General features: G+C 35.3%; 1 protein-coding gene across 1 annotated transcript in view; it reads left to right on the top strand.

Annotated features, from left to right (window-relative positions):
- The window catches only part of LOC138696190 (serine protease inhibitor 42Dd-like), a 38,046-nt gene that overhangs the window by 9,596 nt on the left and 3,396 nt on the right, over nt 1–25,054 (top strand). The window contains exons 2-6 of the mRNA XM_069820819.1: nt 9,257–9,369; nt 14,761–14,943; nt 19,070–19,283; nt 22,164–22,381; nt 23,583–23,768. Coding sequence (XP_069676920.1) covers nt 9,257–9,369; nt 14,761–14,943; nt 19,070–19,283; nt 22,164–22,381; nt 23,583–23,768 — 914 coding nt within the window. The remainder of the gene's footprint in view (nt 1–9,256; nt 9,370–14,760; nt 14,944–19,069; nt 19,284–22,163; nt 22,382–23,582; nt 23,769–25,054) is intronic.

The following is a 25,054-nucleotide window of genomic DNA, read 5'->3' as shown; positions in this document are numbered from 1 at the left end:
TGAGTTTCAGTCTTCAATCTGTAAAATTGTTATGTGCATTAAGCTTTGTTATTTTGGGATTAGTTAGGTTTGAAACTAACATCATTCACACTTAAGTAAAATTAATAAATCATGTTTGTTTTTATGCCACTAAGCCCATAAACCAGGCAAGACGGGTTTCTTCTGGGTACTCCAGTTCTCCTGCGATATCCCAACAATTTTCCATCATTCATTCATTCATTCATTCATTCATTCATTCATTCATTCATTCATTCTTTTTTTTTAAATGCGTAATTGATAGAGAAGTAGTGTCAAAACCACTAGGTTTTTTGCCTACGCATATAAACTGAACAATATAAGAGGAAAACAAGTGGGATAAAACCACTAAATCAAGATTCAATGGTGATACCATCAGAATGAGAATAAAGAAAAACTAGTCAAAACTATAAGCCTAAGGATTAATGATAGATTTTGGTGTCCTGAATTTTGTGAACTGCCAAGAATCATAATTGCGTAACGATGAGATAAATGGGTTATTACTGGAGTGAAGTTTCTGATAGAAGTGCCTGGTAGATTGTAGCAGATGAGTGTGCAGATAGTCAACTTGTAGATCTTCATGGATTTGTGTATTGCTGGTAAACCAATCGGAGGCATGGATGATCCGGAGAGCTCTATTTTGCGCTGTTTGTAGTGGCTTGAGGGTAGTCCGAAGTGCTTAAAACCAGCGGGAGAAGCATAAGTCAGAATAGGAAGAATTAATTGTCGATAAAGATTTGTTTTCTGTTTTAAACTGAGCACTGGAGATCGTAGTAACGAATAGGTTTGAAAGGTCCGAGCAGTAGCTTTAGCAGCAGTGGATTTGATATGTTGTGTCCAGAGTAAACGGTTGTCAAGAGTAACTCCTAAATATTTAACTTGATCAACATATTGTAGAGACTGACCATATAATGTAAGTTTACTATCAGGTTTTTTTGGCGCACTTCGTGAAAATTATGGATTCGCACTTGTCAGGGTTGATTTGTATTCTCCAACACAGGAACCATCGTTCAATGAAACTCACATGTCTTTGAATGGCGGCAATAGCTTCGTTTGGATGAGATTTGGTGCAGTAAATTATGGTGTCATCAGCGTACATAGATGTTTTTGTTTGTAAAGATGTTGGTAAATCAGAAGTATATGTGCAGTAGAGGATAAGGCCGATCACTGATCCTTGAGGAACTCCGCCATTGATATGATGTACAGCTGTCAAAAGAAAAAGTGGCCGCTTCACTGAAACAAAGTTCCCTTCGGGTATCTTCGCTACAATTCGGAGACAGGCGATGTTACATGTTGTTGGACCACGTTGCCTGATATATATAGTTATAACTGAAGTATTCTGTGTGTTATTCGATAGCATAATGGTAGCGTTCAGGCCTCTTATTCATGAGGTCCTGCGTTCGACTACAACCTCGTGCTTTTTATGTCCTTTTTTGTTCTGTTTTTGAGAGAGACAAACTATACATAATGGTTCCTTTCTCTTTTACGATTATTTTAGTAATTAACATCAGGTTCATTAATATATTATGCCATGACTTTATCATTATGATATTGTGGCTGCAGATGGAAAGAAAAAAGATTTTATTCTCAATAAAAATATCTTTCGTGGCATAAACAAAACACATATATTGGCGTCGGCCTTAAAACATTCAAACAATTAAGCGTTCAAAAAACAAAACAAAAAAACCACAATTCAATATTTAGTCTATCTTCCTCTTATCTCGATCATCTTGCAGTCGAGTGGGCATGGAATTGACTAGTCTTTGCAAATAGCGACTGTTCTTAGACACGATATTCCAGGCATTCTGAACATACATACTTAAGTGTTCTGTCCATGGGCAGGTCTTTCATTGCAAACCCAGCAATCTCCAATCTTTCCTATTTTCTGTCTTCCTCTTAGTCTCCGCATATGATCCACATATCCTAATGTCGTCTATTATTCTTTTCAACCAGAGACCCAACCAATTCCTTTTTCTCTTTCTAATCAGTTTCAGCATCATTCTTTCTTCACTCATTTTTTCAAACACAATTTTTTTGTTATTCTGTCTGTCCCCTTAACACGCACCGTTCTTCTCCACATCCACATTTCAAATGCTTCAATTCGTTTCTCTTCATTTCGTCGTAATGTCCATGTTCCTTCCCCATACAATGCCACAATCCACACAAAGCACTTCACTAGTCTCTTCCTTAGCTCTTTTTCCAGAGGTCCGCAGAAGATCCTTCTTCTTCTATTAAAAGCTTCCTTTGTTCATGTTTGCAGTTTTTCTTGGGAAGGATAGGCTTAAATGCGGTAACATCCCGTTGCATTCCGCACACCACTATCTCTTTCGCATCTTATTAAATTCCAGGGGGCCAAAGCGTGGAGATGAGGAGAGTGGATTTGACTAATTGGGCCCTCCGAACTTCACCGAAAGTCACGGCAAGGGTTAAATATTAATTCTATCAGGATGTTTGACCCGATCAGAGACCGGGAAATCTCAATTAGCCTTTGCCCCCCCGCATCCTGGACTAGCTTCTACGAATCATCAGAAAATCTTAGAGTGTGATTGGGCCAATTTTTCCGAAAATGTTTCCACACTTTTGCCCTCGTAGCTCAGCGGACGAACGTCGGAATTTAGATGTCAACGTCTCAGGTTCAATTCCTCGTTACTCCTTTTCATTTTATTGTGGTTCAAGATAGTATAATGTAATAATACAAAAAGAAAAACTAATAGCAGTATTATGCAACTGGATTTTTCCAAACCTAATATTAAATTTATGTTATTTATATCGCTAAAGAACGATTACAATATAAATAACTTGAATATTATTTATACAGTATCACTAAAGAACGATAACAGAACATAAATGATAAATATCGGTTTGTTTAATTAATAAAATATATTATATAATACGTATTTAATTATCTAAATAAAATAACCTATTTTACAAAGAAAGATGATTATTTGTGTTATAATAATTACTTACATAAAATACAGATTATTTATATTGCGAAAGAACAATAACAATATAAATAACTTGAATATTATTTTATAATGCTAATGAAGGAAAACAGAATATAAATGATAACTTGAATATTATTTATATCGCTAAAAACGATAACAATATAAAAAACCTGAATATTATTCATATCGGAATTTCACAGACTTATTACAGATGTATTTAAGAAATTGTAGAAGAATAATAATTAGTAACAGTGTCCTATTTATTCTTCTTGGAGCCAAATTTGTAACTTTTAAAAGTGTGGTTACTATGTTGAAGTGTATGTGTTGCAACGGATGCTTGATTTGTTATGTATGTGAGTCAGTTATGGGATGCTTGATGACGTCGCAATGTCGTAATTATAGTTTGATTGTGCTTGTGTGACTATTGTGTATTAATTTATGATGTATGGTACGGAAAGCTGCATATTTGTGTTATAGAAGTGTTACGTATGTGTGTTGTTAATGTTTTTGTGTGTTTCAAATTGATACCTGATATTTGTTTTGCAATCGCAATGCCTAATTTACGGATTGTTTATGTTTTGTTTACATCGCGTAAGCTAATTTAATTTTCTTTTCCATTTCTCTTTATGCTTATCTTTTTTGTGTATAAAACTATAGCCCTAATATACATATGTAAAATAGGGCTAACCCCCATTGGAGATACTGTAGCTACAATAGTAATAATTATTATTCATATCGTTATAAAACGATAACAGAATACAAATGACTTGAATTTTATTCATATCTCTAAAGAACGATAACAAAATATAAATAACGTGATATCCATCAAGAACGATAACTGGATATAAATGATAATTTGAATATCATTTACATCGCTAAAGAACGATTAAAAAATAAAATGAAAACTTGAAGAAGGCGCGAACCCAGAACCTTTGAATCATTAAACAAGCAATCTACCGCTGGTCTGCGAGGAGCAGATATGGAACACTTTCATAGTTCCGGAACTGCTTATACAAGCACATGCATCGTGTAACATCGCCGCGACCCGAAGTGGACTTTGAAAATATTCGCTGTTCACGAGTGCGGCCACTTTTTTTTTTGACAACTGTACAGTAGACAGATGGCCGTCAACTTTAACACTGTAAGATAACTTGCAATAAGTCGTGTGAGAGCATCTGGAAAATGGGGGAGTAATATATAAAGCAGTCCATAGTGCCACACGAAATCAAATGCTTTTGCAATGTCTAGTAGAAAAGCTGCAGTATAAGATTTATTGTTAAAGCCTTTTGTAATTTCTTCAACCAGAGCTAGAATGTTGTAGGTTATGTTTCTATTCTTCTGAAAAGCCATCTGATAATTTGGGATAATATTGGAAGCATTGATAAGTAGTCTAGAGAGAATTATTCTTTCCAACACTTTGCCATGAATGTCTAATAAACTAATTGGACGTCTATTCTGAGGTATTGTAGGATCCTTTTTTGCTTTGGGTATGTTTTTATTACCGTTGCTTACGAGATTACATAAGCTGGCGCATAGCGCTTGAAAAACGAGTCTGAAGTGGTTCCCTCGTAATGCCAATTCCGCCGCTCGGAGCGCTGTTCTGCCCTAAATATTCATAGCAGAACACTTAAATGACATTGACATTTGGGACATTTAAAGGACTCACCATTGCTTATTAAATGCTTGATACAATATTTTATGGACAATAGACGTAATTTCCAATCTTCTACTCCTCAATTATATTACAATAAAAGGCTGTCATTCTTGATATTAAAACATATCACATATAAACTGAGGGACTGTCTGCTCTGTACTTCAGTTCATACACCAAACATTTCCGGAAATAAATTAACTTGACATCTTACATATACGCACTATAGCCTACCCTTTTCACCTAATATTATTCATATTGTTATTAAATAAGATATTGCAACTAATTAAGATACTGCATTATCTTTAATTTCCTTGAATTCATAATTAAGCATTTGCAAGAAGCCATAACTTTTCCCTCTCTTTAAAAAAAATACGAACGTCACAATAACTGAGAAGTATAATTATTGCGCGATTTTTTCTTGCGGTGGTGAAAACATTTCTATAGGCCTACTGATTAATCTATTGAGCATAATAATAGTAAACGCTGTAGTATTTTAGTGCGTGTAAATATATTTTGAATTAGCATTTATTAAATTAGGAAGTTAGCCTGTGATTTGTGTGATTCAAATGGTTTACTGTTGTGTGCCATTGTGTAAATCGAACCAGAATAAAGAATGTGACTTTTCGTTTCATTGTTTTCCACAAGATGAAGGAGTAAGAAAGAAGTGATGTGTAGCCATTTCTCGCGAAGGGGACAAACCAAGGACTCTTTGGACGCCAAACAAGAAATCGCGTGTCTGCAGGAGACATTTCAAAGAAGCTGATTTTAGCATTAGCACAACATTAAAACGTTTGCTTCCTAATGTGGTACCATCCGTCTTTGATGATTTTCCAAAACATAAACAAAATGTTTCAAACATAAGTAGACGCAACAAAAGAAGGATAACAGAAGTGGTGAATAACATCCATCCTGCTAAGAAAAATAAACCCAATGTTGAACATAGTACATCAGCTTTCAATGAAGCAAATGTTTCAATTGAAGAAATCTATGAAGCACATAAAAAACTATAGCCACACAGTGCTCAATTGAAAGTAAAAAAATTCCCAAAGCCATTACATTACAACGTAAAAAAATTACTAGGACAATTCGGAAACAAAATCAGCTTATTGGAAAACTAAGACAGACAATATGTAATTTAAAAAGCAAGCTATAAAGATAGCGGAACAAACTTCAAATAACACTATAATATGCTTGGCATATTTATAATATTCGTACTCAATCAGTAATGCACAATTAATCGAACTATTTTCACGATACACAATGTTTTGTAATGGTACTATTCATCATTTCTTAGGGCAGCGAGGCGAACCTAGCGGCAGAAATTGTCATGACTCACAGAGACCTACTCTCGATCGTGCAATGCGCCAACTTGTGTAATTTCGTAAGCAACGGTTATTACACTCGCATGCTTCCATGCTGTTGGAAAAGAGTGAAGTCTAAGAGAAGCACTAAAAATGTTTGTAACATGTAGAATTGCTTTGCTGGGCAAGTTTTTTAGAGCGACATTTGGAATTTTGTCATGACCAGGCGATTTCGAAGATTTTAGACGTTTGATGATTCTTGAAACTTCTGAAGGTGATGTGGGTTGTATGACTGCTGTTGGAGCTTGAAGCAGAAAGTTGTTGACTTCACTAATGATGCTATTATTCTGTTAAGAGCAGGAAGGATGGACTGGAGCTGGCGAAAATTGTGACTTCAAATGCTGCACTAGAACTTCAGCTTTGCCTCTGGGATCATAAACTGGTCCATTAGAACTTTGAATAGGCTTTTGTCTGGATTGCTGAGAGGGTTTTGTAAGCCTCTTGGTTATACGCCAGATATTGTTTGAAGAAGCCGAATCTTTTACAACTTTTTCAAATTTGTCTAGTCTTTGGCAGAGAGCAAGCCTATGGACCCTGTTTTTGAGATTAGGATATAGATTTTTTGAAGCCTCAGATCGGGTTTGTTGCCACATTTTTCTTGCGCTGATTTTATTAATTCCAAGAGATCCTGATTACATTTTGTCCTGTTGGTTGGCAATTCTTTAGAAGTAGAAATACCAAGAGCATCTTGAACTGTACTGGTGTACATTCCAACAGCTAAGTTAAGATCACTTACATTAGCGATAGATGGATTATTAGAAAGTGAACTGGATAAGTAGTCCCGATAATGTTTCCAATTTGTAGTGATCTTCTCAGTCTTTCGAAGGAATATGGTCCAGGATTAACAGAACAGGATTATGATCTGACGTTAAAGCAGATATAGATTCCATAAACAGAGGAGTAAGGTTGCTATTGATTAGAGAAATATCAATTATATCTGGTCTATGCCTGTTATTGTAAGGATAATGTGTGGGGTTCTATGGCGCTATCACCATATACCCATTTTGTGTTGCATGCGATTCTAGGATTTTGCCTCAGTTGGTAATTAATTTAGAGTTCCAGAGCGTATTCTTGGCGTTAAAATCACCGGCGTGTACATAGTTAGAGGCAGATTTATGAAGAATTTCAAGATCTGAAGGTAAAATAGGGTTAGAGGGGGAAACATATACAGATCCAAGTTGGAGCGTAGTTACATCATTCACGGGCATGGAAATAAATGCTCCCTCCATTTCAGTAAAAGGAGGCGTCGAGACGGAGGTATGATGTAAACTCTGTCATGATAACTACTGTTCCCCCATGAGGCGCACGCGGTCCATCGTTCCTATATGTGACGTAATTTCGTAGACTGTTTCTTGTTTGGTGTTAGATGAGTTTCGTTTACAAGGAGAACATCAACGTCATATTCTTCTAAAAAACATTGGAAGAATGTCTATATCTCTAAAAATGCCATTGGCGTTCCAAAATACAGTACGTAATGGTCTATTAATGGGAGCCATTTTAGGATTTCTAATTATCAAAAAGAGAGGTACATCCTTCTAGAATAGCACTGAATTTACTTAAAGTGTCAGTTTGATTATTCATTTTAACCATGATATTCTTAAATTTTTTGAAGAAAGGAATATTAAGTTCCTTAATGAATGACCAGATTTCCTTCAAATCTTGCATAAAAGAATTCGAACCAGCAGGTTGATTATCGGTATATTGTTCAAATCTTGAAAAACCCGGAACAGTTTGGTTAGTTGCTGGAAGACGCGGAAAAATGGTTGAGTTTGCTGTATGATTCCCGTCGCAATTTGCACATCTAGGTAGTTGATTTGAAGACATTCTACATTCACTAGATAAGTGTTCACCACCACATTTTACGCACTTAGGAGAGACGTAACACGCGATAGCTTTAAGTCCGAAATCCTGGGATTTGTAACATTGTAATGGGCCTGGCAAACTGACATAATCTTCAATTGTAACTTTAATATGAAATAAACCAGTTAAGTTAAGAATGTTTGGGGCATCCTGCATGACGTAAACAGAAACTACCCATAAAGGGAGAAATTCATTATATCATTGGCCTGTATCTGCATTTTCTCTTCTCCTCTTGATTTGTCTGATAGATTCTAATGGGAAGTTCTGTAATTTGAGTTTACTTTCAATATCTGATGTAGTAATGTCTATAGGAAGACCCCTAATCACTACTTTTCGAGTCTTCGGAGGTGCAGGAGGAAAAGTATAGAATTGATAACTATTATCCTTGAGGTAGGAAAACCACAGTTGAATGGTCACATTCTGACAAAGTATAAATTTTGATACCTTGCGGACAATTTTGAGCAGTTACTTCATCCTTTAGTTGAGACTTTAGATGTTGTCGTACTGTAAAGTAGTTAAACTTTGAAACAACTATTATAGGTGGGGGATTCTTCTGTGCCGATTTGCTGCTGCCCGATTTGACAGTTGCAGATGTTGTACGAACATCCGTTGAGTTTGTGGAGATAGTGTTTGTATTTTGACTAACGCTAGCTTGAGTAATAGTTGTTGTAAGTTCCGTTAAATTGGTAGTTGTAAGAACCTGAAATCTATTGGTAGTTGTAATGTTATATTCTGTCACGACATTCGCGAGTTTTTTTAGACACGTCCGTTTTTATTGATTTCTTTGCTGGCTTGAATTCTGATTCCGATTTCCTGATCCGTGGATAAGTTTTCATACCTGAAGATAGTTGCTGATGACGAGCTTCATGTGACGAGTCCTCTTAAAGATCAAAATCCATTTGCTCAGATGACGTTGGATGAAGAGAATCTTGAAGATCGCCTCAACGATCTGCATTGGAGTTATTCATAGTCAAACCACTACGAAGTAGCACTGAAGATAAACAAGAAAAGGGCTATAATTTAGAAAAATCTCTTCTCACGACCGCTCACTATGAGGTCCAAGTGAACAATCATTCATTCATTCATTCATTCATTCATTCATTCATTCATTCATTCCATTACGAGTGCAGTGAAGACCCACCGCATGCGGTGCATTCTGGATAGACTCTTACAAACTAAATGGTCTATGCTTCTGCGCACTAGCGACATCTACGAGCCGCGGTCCTAAAGGCACGGCTAATAGGCCTAACGGCAAATTTCGGGCCCTGCCATCGCAAAAAAAAAAAACACACAAAAAAAATGAGTTACAGCTCGCTTTGCGTGTAATTATATATTGTATATGTATATTGGATTGTGTGTGCTAAGATTATGTAAGGAAAAATGTCACACCTTGTAATTATGACTGGCGCTTTTGTTTCCAGCGAAGTGTCTGCTACTCGCACTACTGGGTTCAATGTTCATCGCACCTAGTCATGGCGTCATCACAGAGCAATTGAGCTCTGCAATCAATAACTTCACCTTAGATTTGTTACAGGTAAGTAAGAGAGCTCTTCGGATATGGTGCCGTCGTTTGTGTAATGTATTAGAACAGGGTTCGTCAGCACCAGAGCACCTGGGGCTAGCGTCTCTTACCTGCTGAAAACGCAGTGCACCATGGTGCTCTCGTAGCTGCTAGAAGGTATGCTCTATATCTCTTCCTGCTGCACGACGGTGCACATGGGACGGCACGCTTACCCATTGCATATTTCAGCGAGTGCTGATGACCACTGTATTAGAATATACCGCGGGGCTTTAATGTTCACCGTTACTTTAAAAGAGATTATGAGAGAAATATAGACATTTCTGCTGCAAAATTCGCGCTGCAGGAAGCTTTCTTACTCGAACTTAGAACATACGAGCAGTTATGAAAGCGTGAATTTATTTTGACCCGGTTTCCCAATACACGGTGATTCCAAAAGGACTATATAATATTGTAAGCTTATAGAAATTTATTTAGAAAACATACGAAACTGGTTGCAATGCCATCTGATAGCAAAACTCATCAAGTGTAGATTTATACCTTCAGTGGAACGTCATTTGAAGAGGAAAGAAGTGGAAGCATTACTGTTGTTACATAATTGTCTCATAATTTCACCCACTGGCAGTGTCATATCCAAAAATAGAAAATTAGACAAGTTTTTAAACTATTAGATAATCTAGGATTTAGAAAATGCAGATAGCTTCTTTTATTAATGTTGATTGGATCCATAACTCTCAAACCCGTCTTATAATCGGGGAGAAGATTTATTAATTTCCCTCAAGAAGGATTTTCAATAACTTCTACACTGCAAGAAACAGAAATTTTACATAATAGGGTTTACTCTGAAATGTTTTTTAATAAAAGCTGAAATGGCTAAAAATGTCAACAATAACGGTGATTTCTCTTTCACAGGGACTGTGTGATGTGTGTAAGTATAACCCCTCTTTGGTAATTTTGCTTCATATGCACCTCATTCTCAAGAGACTATTAATAATACTGATTACAAGTTACTGATAATAACGTTTTACTAGTATGGATGAAAATTCATGACAGTTAAAAGCGATGATAGTGATTGACGAGGATATTAATTGCTTATATGAATTCATTAGCCCTACAGGTAGCGAATGAAGGTATTAACTGACTGGTAGTACTTAGGCCTACTGTATGATTTATAAAACTCATTGGCTGATTCATGACACTGATTGATAGAATTAATTGACTGATTAATAGTATGAAGATCTGATTGACGATACTAATTGATTTATTGATAATACTTAGGCCTACTGCATGATTTATGCAACTGATTGACTGTTCATGATACTGACAGATAGAATTAATTGACTGATTAATAGTATAGTCACCTGATTGACGGTACAAATTGATTTATTGATAATACTTAGGCCTACTGTATGATTTATACAAATGATTGACTGTTCATGATACTGAATGATAGAATTAATTAATTGATTAATAGGCCTAGTATGAATATCTTATTGACGGTACTAATCGATTTATTGATAATACTTAGGCCTACTGTATAATTTATGCAACTGACTGATTGTTCATGACGCTGACTGATAGAATTAATTGACTCCTTAATAGTATGACTATCTGATTGAAGGTACTAATTGAATTATTGATAATACTTAGGCCTACTGTATGATTTATGCAACTGATTGACTGTTCATGATACTGACTGATAGAAGTAATTGACTTATTAATAGTGTAGTCATCTGATTGACGGTACTAATTGATTTATTTATAACACTTAGGCCTAATGTATGATTTACGCAACTGATTGACTGTTCATGATACTGATTGATAGAATTAATTGACTAATTAATAGTATAGTCATCTGATTGACGGTACAAATTGATTTATTGATAATATTTAGGCCTACGGTATGATTTATGCAACTGATTGACTGATAGAATTAATTGATTGATTAATAGTATAGTCATCTGATTGACGGTACTAATTGATTTATTGATAATACTTACACCTACTGTATGATTTATGCAAATGATTGACTGTTCATGATACTGATTGATAAAATTAATTGAATGATTAATAGTATGAATATCTTATTGACGGTACTAATTGATTAATTGATAATACTTTGGCCTACTGTATAATTTATGCAACTGACCGACTGTTCATGATACTGACTGATAGAATTAATTGACTGATTAATAGTATAGTCATCTGATTGACGGTACTAATAGATTTATTGATAACTAGCCGTACCCGTGCGCTCCGCTGCAACCGTTAGAAATAAATATAAAGTAATTACATAATTAAAATAGGACATTTGATCCAGGGAACATTCGTGTTTTATAGAAGGATAAATCGTTTAATATGTTACTTAATTTAAATTGCATCCAAATAATTAAAATGCTATCATTTTGGTCCAGAGACACTCATTTGGTGCAATGACAATTCCTTTAACATGTTTCTTAATTTTTATTACATGCAACCATAGCTTAATGAAGATTGACATCATTTAGATTTAATGTGTATATTTATTTTACTTGTTATAGGTTTCCATTGAATTATGGTAATCACTTAATTTTAACCCTTGTTTTCTACGTATTCAGTAAATGGCGCTTGGCCCACTATGGTTCTGAACCCTTCAAATAATTTAATAGTACATTATGCAACGAGCCTATAATGGTAGTAATTAAGACGCAAGTATGATTGTTTATGAAACGAGCGCAAGCGAGTTTCATAATTTTCATACGAGCGTCTTAATTACAATTATAGGCAAGTTTCATACGACTTTTTATGCTCGACCATATTTCTAACTTGAAAGTATTGAAAATTAGGTCTTTTTATGGTTATGTGTGAACTGACCTGAATTGTGAGATGTGCGCAGACCGAAAGTCTTGATTTTGTCCGAGGCCGAATGTCATTGACCTTGGCACAGAATAAGAATGAACATTAGTCTGATATAACCTGGAAATTGATTTAGAATTGAAAAACGAGACGACAGATTGAATTTATTTGAATATTATTTACAATTAACGCTAATTATTATAGTAACAGAACATAACCTTCTGCGACAGTATTGGATTTCCAGCCTTCGTGACTTTTCGCTAAATGTCTGTCGATTGCATATCCGAGAATAATCGATATAACTGTACAAAACTGACTTGTGATTGGCTGAAGACCTGTACTTTAATGACATGCATAAAAGGGCTGCTGCCAGGTGGATAATTACTACATTTCGGCATGGTCGAGCATAAGTTATATTATATAACTATCCGGTACCCGTGCGTTCCGCTGCACCCGTTAGAAATAAATATAAAGTAATTACATAATTAAAATAGGACATTTGATCCAGGGAACATTCGTGTTTGAGAGAAGGATAAATCGTTTAATATGTTACTTAATTTAAATTGTGTTTAAATAATTAAAATGCGATCATTTCAGTCCAGAGAGCACTCATTTGGTGCAATGACAATTCCTTTAACATGTTTCTTAATTTTTATTACATGCAACCATAGTTTAATGAACATTGACATCATTTAGATTTAATGTCTATACTTTATTTTACTTGCTATATGTTTCCATTGGATTATGGTAATAACTTAATTTTAACCCTTCTTTCCTACGTATTCAGTAAATGGCGTTTGACCCACTATGGTTCTGAACCCTTCAAATAACTTAAAATATATTATATAATATAATATAATATTATATTATATTACATTACATTATATTACATTACATTATATTATATCAGAAGTTACTGTAATAACATTATAGCATTATGTCCATCTAGAGAAACTACACTTTCCAATGGTGAAATAATAAATAATTATACAAATCGGTTAATTTAGCTTCTGATATTACTTCATACAAACACAGAAACATTCTCTGTAGGCTATATTTCAAAGCATTCGATTGTTGCTGTCCAAGGCCCCTTATATACGAAATCATTTGTTTTTTATTTCATTATACGGCCTTAGATGGCAGTTATTTTAATTTTAAAACTCATTTATCTCATTAAATATCAGTCCTATCAAAATTTTTCAAGGAATAAAACGTATCGCAAATTATTTTTAAAGAAACTTTTGTTATGTAACATTTTTCACAAAAATCAATAATAAGCGAGATATTTCGATTTATTTAATTCAGGCCCCCTTATAACCCCCCCTTTTAAATTATGTATTTTGAATGCCATATAACCTAAAATCTAAGTTACAACGAACTTAATTTATATTCCAATTTTCATCGAAATCCGTTCAGCCATTATCGCGTGAAAAGGTAACAAACATACATACATACAGACAGACAGACATACAAACAAAAATTTCAAAAAAGCGATTTTCGGTTTCAAGGTGGTTAATTATATATGTTAGGACCAATTATTTTTGGAAAATCGAAAATTACCAGAAAAATTTCGGCTACAGATTTATTATTAGTATAGATACTTTGACCTATTGTATGATTTATGCAAATGATTAACTGTTCATGATACTGACTGATAGAATTAATTGACTGATTGATAGTATAGTCATCTGATTGACGGTGCTAATAGATTTATTGATAATACTTAGGCCTAGTGTATGATTTATGAAGCTGATTGAATGGCTGATGATACTGATTGACTGATTCATGATAATAATTGGCAGTATTGATTGACTGATTAATAGTATGATCATCTGATTGACAGTACTAATTGATTGATAATACGTATGCCTACTGAATAATTTATGAAACTGGTTGACTGATTGATGATACTGATTGACTGATTCATAATACCAATTAATAGGCTAGTAGGTCTATCCATTGTTTGATTGACGGTATTAAATTAATAGTAAGTCTACTGTTGGGGGCACAGTAACGTCGCGGTTAAGGCGTAACACTGCAAGCCGGAAGGTCGCGATTTCGATTCCTGATGGGATAATTGATTTTTCCGTTGATCTAATCCTTCCAGTCACACAATGGCCCTACGGTCTACTCAGCCTCTAACAGAAATGAGTATCAGGGGCATTTCTTTGTGGGTAAAGGCGGCGGGCAGGTAGGACTGACATCCCTACTGCCATTAACTTGCCGATTATCTGTACAGGTGGGAACCTTAACCTCTCGCCACTCTTTGGGCCGATTTGGCTTGTCGTGGGGTTGACTTTACGTCTTTTTTTACGTATACTGTATGATTTATGAAAATGATTGACTGATTGATAATGCTGATTGACTGAGTCATGATAATTATCGACAGTACTGATTGACTGAATGATGGTACTTATTTATATATTGAATATCCTACTAGTTGTAACTATCTAGTGTTGATTAAAATCTTCGCAATTGAAACTAAAACGAACAAAAAGAACCAATTTTATAGTACATTATGATATTAATAATAACAGTGGTAATAATAGTGTGTTGCCTAATTTCACACAGGCTTCGTTCAATTCTACAAACAGAGGTAATAACACCATCCTGTCACCATTGAGTTTATACACCGTCCTCGCCATGCTTCAGCAAGGTGCAGGCGGAACCACACAGGATGAATTGAACTACGCGCTACACGCACAACCCACATCAACGAAAGAAGGCTTGAAAAGCCTCATCCAAAATCTTACAGTAAGTTTCTAATGAGTTTCTGCAATTACATTTAAAATTACTTACTGAGTAAGAAAAAGCCTTCATAACATGCATGTCTTAATCAGAATTACACAGTGGTTCTTACATAACGCTCGCTAGGAAACAGATTTTGGTCAGGCAAACGTCGTCGTCCTTTTACTATTACAGAACGAACGCGAATGGCGAGGAAATAGTGTGTAGGCTACATTTCCTCCAGATCGAGCTTGGAAAGGTTTTTGTTTAATATGGATAGATATTATTATTATTATTATTATTATTATTATTATTATTATTATTATTACTTACTTACAAATGGCTTTTAAGGAACCCGAAGGTTCATTGCCGGCCTCACATAAGCCCGCCAGCGGTCCCTATCCTGTGCAAGATTAATCCAGTCTCTATCATCATACCCCACCTCCCTCAAATCCATTTTAATATTATCCTCCCATCTACGTCTCGGCCTCCCTAAAGGTCTTTTTCCCTCCGGTCTCCCAACTAACATTCTATATGGATTTCTGGATTCGCCCATACGTGCTACATGCCCTGCCCATCTCAAACGTCTGGATTTAATGTTCCTAATTATGTCAGGTGAACAATACAATGCGTGCAGTTCTGTGTTGTGTAACTTTCTCCATTCTCCTGTAACTTCATCCCGCTTAGCCCCAAATATTTTCCTAAGCACCTTATTCTCAAACACCCTTAACCTATGTTCCTCTCTCAGAGTGAAAGTCCAAGTTTCACATCCATACAGAAGAACCGGTAATATTACTGTTTTATAAATTCTAACTTTCAGATTTTTGGACAGCAGACTGGATGATAAGAGCTTCTCAACCGAATAATAACACGCATTTCCCATATTTATTCTGCGTTTAATTTCCTCCCGAGTGTCATTTATATTTGTTACTGTTGCTCCAAGATATTTGAATTTTTCCGCCTCTTCGAAGGATAAATCTCCAATTTTTATATTTCCATTTCGTACAATATTCTGGTCACGAGACATAATCATATACTTTGTCTTTTCGGGATTTACTTCCAAACCGATCGCTTTACTTGCTTCTAGTAAAATTTCCGTGTTTTCCCTAATCGTTTGTGTATTTTCTCCTAACATATTATTATTATTATTATTATTATTATTATTATTATTATTATTATTATTATTATATAGAGTAATATGTACAGACCGTCAGTGTTCACTAGGTCCACTTGACAGGTCATATATAGGATGAATTCCTCCTCAAAAATATTAGGATTTCAGCCCGCCTTGGGGATAAGGATGATCTCCTGTCGGAAATAATTTGCCCTGCAGCAGAAAATATTTAACGACAATAGCATCTACGTCATTGTCTGCTAGACCTGAGAGAAACACGTGAATTCTGTTTGAACTGACCGGTAACGGCTACGGTTAACCGAGTAAAGGCTGGTTCACAATAAATCGGGAACGGAAACGACGAGAACGAGAACGGAATGAATGTTAAAATAAATATATTTAAATGTGAGCATTCACAATTAACTACTGTGAATACCCATATTTAAAAACATTTATTTTAACATTATTTCCGTTCTCGTTCTTGTTGTCGTTTCCGTTCCCGGTTTATTGTGAACCAGCGTTAACTTCGGTGCTCCGCTGCACATTCAACGGCTAGAACCGAGTTACCCAACAGTTCTACCCGCTCCGTCCCCAGCTCTAATATGTACATTAGAATAGTATAACTTCATTTACGATAGCCTACGATATTACAAAATATATCGTACAAAAGGAGTCTTGTTATATTTTCAGCAGTCGTATAAGGTAAGTCAATACTACTAACAAACCATGCATAATTTTAATACGAAACTTATGTAGAGTTACTACTACATCATGCATAAGGGATGGATGTATACGCTATGTGTAAGTATACATGGGAATAACACTGCTGTAGGTATACACACGAAATCCCTGTTTAAGCATTGAATACAGAGCAAAAATGGCCGCCTCTCTAACAGCTGTTCGTATCGATTGTCATTTTATGATGATAATTGCCTTGTAACCACAGAGCAACAAATCGAAGAGCACAGAATAATTAGAATAATATTGCTGTAGCTGTACTCTTCGATAAAAATATAGCGTGGTAATCGATAGGGGCTAGTTCTACTATCAATACATAGTGGGGCACACTAGCGCACACTATCGTATGCAATAAAGAATCTTAGTTGTTCTGTTATCTTTCTTAATAAAATAATGATAAAACTGTGACGTAGCTTTGTAACAGTTATATTTTGTTATATATAGACGTATGTAGTGATTATTAGTCAAGAATTTTTCTACTACTTATAAACGAGCTAATAACTATGTAAGTATAAAGCAGTTGAACGTTTGAGTAATAGTTATTAGTAAGCCAGTACATCTGTAATATAATTAATGTATAAGTCGCGAGATTTTATTGCTGACGGCTGACACAGTGTTGCCATACCTACTGATTTAGCAGGAGATTTCCTGTTTTTCCATTGAATTTACTGCTCTACTGATTTTTTTGTCAAAAGTCCGAATTTCTCCTGCCTTTTTGGCATGCTGCAGTGACCTAGTTCTATGCCTGAATTTTCAACTCATTACTTTAGTACACATAAGCCTATATTATGTCATCATGTCTTATTTTTGCATCTTATACACAAGTCACTGCTTTCATTTGTCTCCCTGCTCATATTGCGTCGCCACAATGATGCTTACAAGAAGCAAGGAGACGGCTCTCGCCTGGAGTCCAGCGGCGGATTATGATATCAGCACATATCAGATAAAGACCATGTTTTATACACATGGCTCAGAGTTATGGGTCTCTCCAATCCACTCGATAGTCTAAACATAATTACAAATCGATAGAGAACGAATGTTTGAAACCTTACCACGAAAGGACGCGCGCACGCACGCACGCACGCACGCACGCACGTACGTATGCACGCACGCACAAGTATATAATCTTCATGCAACGTAAGCATGTGATAACTGTCGTCAATTTGCAAAAGGAGACATTTCGGAAATAAAGTGTTGGAAAATCGCAAAACTATAAGTTGAATTAAAATGTTCATAATTTTTTTTTCTAATTAGATCACTAAGGATACATACATTCAGGATTCATGAACATTTTAATATTTTAAGTTTATGATTTTTTGTAGCGATTTTCCAACACTGTTATTTTGGACGTATCCCCTTTTGCAAATCGACGACAGAATTAAGTTATTTCATTATTGTTTTGAGGACTCGGGGAACAGAGGAGGAACGAAACTTATATAGTATAGTGAAGTTTGTTTCTGATTGTGTGCACGTGAAACAGTGAGAGAGTGAAGTATAGGTAATGGCATTTTAGTTTTACATATCTTGCACAGTGATCTTTTAAAATTAGTGAAAGTGTCCCAGAAAGAAAGAAAAAAAGTAAATACTCCCAGACTATTATAAATTATAGTGGGAAAATGGTGAACAGTTTAAAGGATAGTTATGTAAAAGAAAGAAAGGGGATAATTGTTCGTCTGTTATAGTCGCAGCTAATGCAGTACTGTATTTAATATCACCTTTAAAATAAATATTTCGTGAATACATGAAAAATTCCAGATTTAATGCGAAACAATGTCAATAAGACATTACTGTGTAAAAACAAAATTGCATGACTTGATAAGTACGCTGAGTAGAGATAACAGTAATTATATTTAGCAAAATTGTTCCATTTCATTGGTTAGGGAAGTGCTATATAGTAATACAATAGTATCATCTTTCTTACAGTACACTGTTTTGTAATTAATATTATAATACAAAGAGGAAATTCATGTTTAATTAATCTACTGTAATCTCCTGTTTTTTTTTTCGATGATTTTCTCCTGATTTTCATGAGTAGGTCGTGGCAACACTGGGCTGACACTCTGAATCATTGCTAGGCGGGTTGTTAATGGCTCATGTTACTTTTGGAACGGAGCCTTACAAGACTAAACCTGTTTCCAGGCGAACACCTGGTATAAACTAGAGTAGGCCACATAATGTTTACGATTTCATGTCACATGAAGTACGAGCTCACAGTAATTAGTAGACATTTTTTTTACAATAAATTATCTTGGAGACACTATTTGAGACATTTCATCACTAAAAATGCTCTTCCAATTATAGAGATCCCATCTTCCTGTATTGTTGGAATTCGCAAACAAACTGTTCGTGAAGTCCGGACTCATTATCAGCCCCGATTTCAAGAACGTAAGTGTGGAGGACTTCAAGTCAGGCATCGAAGTTTTGGACTTCTCCCAGGCTGAAGCGGCAGCTCAGATCATCAACTCGTGGGTAGCAGAGTACACACATCAGAGGATACCGGATATTATCCCAAGTCGTAAGTTTATGTAGTAGTAGTAGTAGTAGTAGTAGTAGTAGTAGTAGTAGTAGTAGTAGTAGTAGTAGTAGTAGTAGGTTTTATTTTGCCTGGGAGAGTTAAGGCCATATGGTCTTCTCTTCCACTCAACCAGGTTTGAATAATATACATGAAATACAAAATTATATACTAGAATACAAAACAACATAAAAAAGATACCTTAAGAGATTACATAAAATATAGTAGAAAATTACAAATAGTCAAGATCAGTTACATAATAGTCTAGTCTAACTACAAATCGTCATTTACTGCTATTTTCGACTACGTGGCTTTCATAGGTAACCAGATGGTAAGATAATAATGGAGTAATTTTCGAGTACGTTAGTGAAGGAAACCGAAGTCGTCGGGAAAATCTGCGTTATACAGCTTTGATGACCATAAATCTTAAAGGTATCTACTCAGAATCGATCCCAGAAACCAGTGATGTCAAAGCAAGCGCATTTTTGTGACCTTGACGTGCGCGGGCATCAAGCGCTAGGTATGGAAGAAGGAAGGATTACGTATATGATTAAGCAGCCTGTTTGATTAAGAAAACAGTGGTGTGCAAACTTCAAACGGAACGTAAAATTTTATGTCGTTATTTTTATATGGCTTCTTTCTGTTTGATATTATCTATATTATCTGCAAAACAAAAGTACTAACACCAATTTCTTAATATTGCTGTTGTGTTTTAAATGTTAATAACATAATAAAGAGTTAAGAAGGAGTATTCACATAAATTCCATAGTAGTACTACTGTACTAAGTGAATGAAACACATCATTCATAAAGAAAGTGATATCCCAAGGAAAGAAATTGAGTGTGACATGATAAGTTGGAATTGATATTGATGATATCTTTAGCCTTATAAAAGTAATCAATAAACTAATCAAAACAATATTATAGTACGAAGCAAAGTTACCTAGGTATATGTTTTAACTGTAAGTAATATTACATAACAAAACCCTTACCGTGTTATGCTTTTAAGATGATATTGGTGCGCAAATTCCTATCATCAGAATATTAAATTATTTTTTTCAAATCTGCTGAAGCTATAGAGCTGACGTTTTTACAACACATGGGCACATATCTTTTATTTATGATGTAACAGTAGTTGCTTTGTTAATTCATTTCCTTATAAACATTTTCCATCCGAATATTTTAGAAATTTTCAATACACTATCTTCAATAATACGTATTTACGATATATTAGATTTACGAAAACTTTGTTTCAGTACCTATAAGTCTACTAAATAAACATATTTGAAAATTTCACTTTTCTGTAAAAAATGTTGAAGTTTCATAAGATGTGTAATTGTGTAACAGTTCAAACTCCAGTGACGATTAGACCTACGACTCATTTTGATCATGGAAACTTCTTATGACAATGGGGTTCAGTCTCCAGCGGCCAAAGAAAAAAATTGGAAAGCATGAAAATAACTTGCCGCTCAAGAAAGATATCTAAAGTAAACGGAAAAGCAATTTTAAGAAAAAAAAAAAATCCCGTTTAAGTGCACCGAAAACTGCCTGTGATCTTGAACTACAACTAAGTGTGACAGCGCAGTTCGCAATTATTTGAAAAACAATAAATATCGTAATAGTCAGAAGAAAATATTTGTTAATGAAATCATTGCGAAGAAAGATTAGAATTCGCGGAGAAAATTATATATATGGAAAACACCTCTAATCTGTTCTGGAACAAAGCGAAATTCACAGACGAGAGCAGATTCAGTATTTTTTCTTCAGGTGGAAGATGTGACCAAACACTGAACTCTACTCATGAGTAAAACCTTATTGGTGTCACTTATTAAGTTCCAAGCTCTCTTCGGCAAGTTGACTAAACAACAACATAGTTATATTGAAATTTATTCAGTTTATTTTGTAAATTTTTATTATATATGTTATACTACAGCCCAAGTAACTGAAATGATTGACTATTGTGTTCATAATTATTATCTTTGATCGTATGTGATACTTTCCTAAAAAATGCCATAACTTTTGTCTTTTTAACTGAGCTTCCTAAACTATATTCTACAGTAACCTTGCATAAATACTGAACGGCTATCTGTAACTCATCATCTTAAATTGGCAAATATCACTTGTTCATCTGCAAACATTATAGAATTTAAAATCTGTGAACCTAATTAAAATGTGTTTCGAAATTGTTTTGCTGATAATAGGATGACCAGCACTCTTAACGATATTCTGAAACATAGTGCTGTAAAGATGATGATCAAGAGTTCGTCGAAGAAATTGGATATTCGATAAAATTTAAAAAAAAAACTTATTTTCATACTGTTTTATCTGAGAAATGTTAAAATTTAACAAACCTTTCATTGACTCAAAAAAGAATGAACCCAGGATCTTATTTCTATTGATTCCTTTAGGCAAACTAGCAGCTTCACAGACAGAGCTTGCAGTTTTGAATGACTAGCCGTCAGACTACAATAACGGACCTTCGGCTGGGCCTCAAATTTATGATCACCCAAACGAGGGATTGCGTTTTTGTGGGAAATGTGTAGACCGATGAAGGGCATCCCGTCAGGCAGGAGGTAATAAAACGGGTCCTGCAAAATCGCGATGTGTAGACCCAGCCTACCGAACACATGTAAGGAAAGGAGAAGATTGAACAAACGCAAAGGGAGCTTCGCTTCTACAGAGACTCGGCAAACATGAACCGAACATAAGGCCTCTTACCGGTTTTCAATGAACTCGGTTATTTTAGTTTACATGATTCATTTCCACGTGCTGTTGTGACGCCTATGAAGTACGGCGAAGTTTGTAGAACCTTGACATCCCCTCACATGTTCCAACATTGCATGACACTAGTTGCTAATTGATGAACCTTCTCCGTGTTGTGCAGATCTCTTAACTTCAAGCACCACACTGCTGCTCCTGAACGCTGTATTCTTTTCTGCGAAATGGGAATATCCGTTCATCCAACAAAATACAACTCAAAATGCATTTTATACGCTTGGGGGAGGAATCAAGAGCGTACCTACAATGTCCTTTTCTCAGAGGCCCCTGAGAGCAGACCAATGTTCAAGTGTCAACGTTAAGTTCGTACATCTTCCTTTTAATGTAAGTCCTGTGCAAAGTATCATATGATTTAAACAGGTGTCCCGAATTTCGTTTACACGAGCCACATAGTGTGATTCCTGGATGAAAATGGTAACGAAAATGTTAATGAAAGAAATACATTTAGCAATTTGTTAATTAATTAATTAATTCGTTTTTTCTTTCATTAATAAGTTAATTAATTCACTCACTCACTCACTCACTCATCACTAATTCATTTTCATTAACTGGTTCAACCAATAACTCATTCGTTATTCCATTCTTCATTAGTTTATTAACTTCTCAGACCATTCATAAATGTTAATATTAATTAATTAATAGGAAAGTTTGGAGAAAGCTGGGTTTGCAGTGAATGAATGAAATTAAATTCATTCATTCATTCATTCATCCATCCATCAACCCATCCATCCATCCATCATCCCACCCACCCATCCATCCATCCATCAACCCACCCACCCATCCATCCATCAACCCACCCATCCATCCATCCATCCACCCACTCATCCAACCACACACCCATCATCCATCCACCTCACCCACCCATCCACTCGTCCATCAATCCACCCATTCAGCCATCCACTCATCTATCCATCCATCCATCAACCCACCGACCCATCCATCCATCCATCAACCCACCGACCCATCCATCCATCCATCCATCCATCCATCCATCAATCCACCCACTCATCCAATCACACACCCATCCACCCACCTCACCCACCCATCCACTCGTCCATCAATCCACCCATTCACCCATCCACTCCTTCATCTGTCCATCCATCCATCCAACCACACACCCATCCACACCCATCCACACACCTCACCCACCCATCCACTCGTCCATCAATCCACCCATTCACCCATCCACTCATCTATCCATCCATCCATCCATCCATCAACCCATCCATCCATCCATCCATCCATCCATCCATCCATTAGCTTGCTCTTGCATTAATTATTTATTCTTCATTTCTAAATGCCTACTTATTTTTATTAGCCCAATATTTCAATCTATTGTTCATTTCAAATTTCCAGCTAAGAACTGTTACAGCTTGATTATCTTTTTTAATTGTACCTACGTATATGTCTACAATTGGTCAGAATTTAAGCACATTCTGGAACATCATATTATCATTCTGTAAACACTCCATAAAATCTGTATGGTAACTTTATGTTCTTTACAGAGTTATTTTAATGTTTGTAGGACTCTGAATTCTCCATGCTGCTGGTAGTTCCTGATGAACGATATGGATTGAACAATGTTGTGAACAACCTGCCAGGCGAAAAGCTTTTATCATTTATAAAATTCAGTGGTTTCAGAGAAGTGAATCTTGAACTACCAAAATTCAAGTTTGAAAATACGTCCGAACTTAAGGAAACACTGCAAGGGGTAAGTTCGTCAGAGTTTATTTAATATAATGAGGTATGACGAAAAAGATGACGATGATAAAGGTAAGAATGAGGATAATGAAGAGTAACGAATATGAAATTATTAAAATATTGAATGGGAAACTAGAATTATTAATTTTTCCATTAAACTCAATAATAAAATTTATTAATTATATTAAATCACCTAGTTTTAAATTGTAAAATACAGAATCATGCTATTAAATAAATAATTAAAAGAAACAAGTTACAGATATCATAGAAAAGAAAAGTTATCTTATTGAATTAAGTGGTTCTGTCCGGTTCATGAGATGCCTGATGTTTTCTGCACGCCAATTTCTCGACTCTTGGTCGAATCAGAAATGATTCTGGATTCAAGCGATTTCTGTGTTTCATTTTGATTGATGTCAATGCAGAGAAACCCTTCTCACACAAATAAGCAGAGGGGAATGACAATGTGTGAAATGACAGCATCATTTAGTTCCATATAGCCTACTCTATGCGAGCATAACACCAAAAGTTACAAATTGATAAATTTTCAAAATTTATTTTCAGTGTACATTTCTAGCAGACTATCTTTCTATTTTAAGGGAGTATCAGGAGAATTGATGGTTGTGGTTAAAAACGGATTTGTAATGACGATTCATGAAACGTATATGATTATTTCAAATTTTACGTACCCCCTAAAAAGTCTTCGCGTACTCCCGGTTGAGGTTTAGAGGACAAAATAAAACCACACAGTCAATTTTATTATGCCTTTCTTGCATTCCTTGAAGATGAAATCGGAGGTTGTTAAGGTTTCGTTATCTTAAGCACATCCTCTAGAATATATCTAGGGTTGTTGAATATTATAGACTAGTAGTCGGCATTTCCTCATTCGCGAGTCAACTCTTTACCACACAAGCAGTATGGGGAGGTAATGTATAATCTCCCTTTCCTTAACCACCACTTGTTAATTAATATATCCTACATTATATAGAATTATAGAGGATTCAACGTTAAGAGAGAAGTATTGGTTTTATGGACCTTGCCTAGTACATTGTAGCAGCTCTGTGGTAGGTAGACGTTTCTGTGGCAACTGGTCATTTGATGGAATAGCCCCATAAGTATGTTCAATGCCTTTTTCTTAATGTAGAATCCTCTATATATAATGTGAACAATTTTTTTTTTTCTAAAATGAAAGTTTAAAAATCAAAATAATTCCGTATATGACAGAAGAACATCTCGTTGTTCAGTTAAAATTGGCTACATGCAACTTGATTTCTAATTTTAATGAGTCAATTTCACATC

The sequence above is a fragment of the Periplaneta americana genome, chromosome 1 (assembly GCF_040183065.1).
Source record: "Periplaneta americana isolate PAMFEO1 chromosome 1, P.americana_PAMFEO1_priV1, whole genome shotgun sequence".
Taxonomy (NCBI): domain Eukaryota; kingdom Metazoa; phylum Arthropoda; class Insecta; order Blattodea; family Blattidae; genus Periplaneta; species Periplaneta americana.
This window is presented reverse-complemented; position numbering and strand designations above follow the sequence as displayed.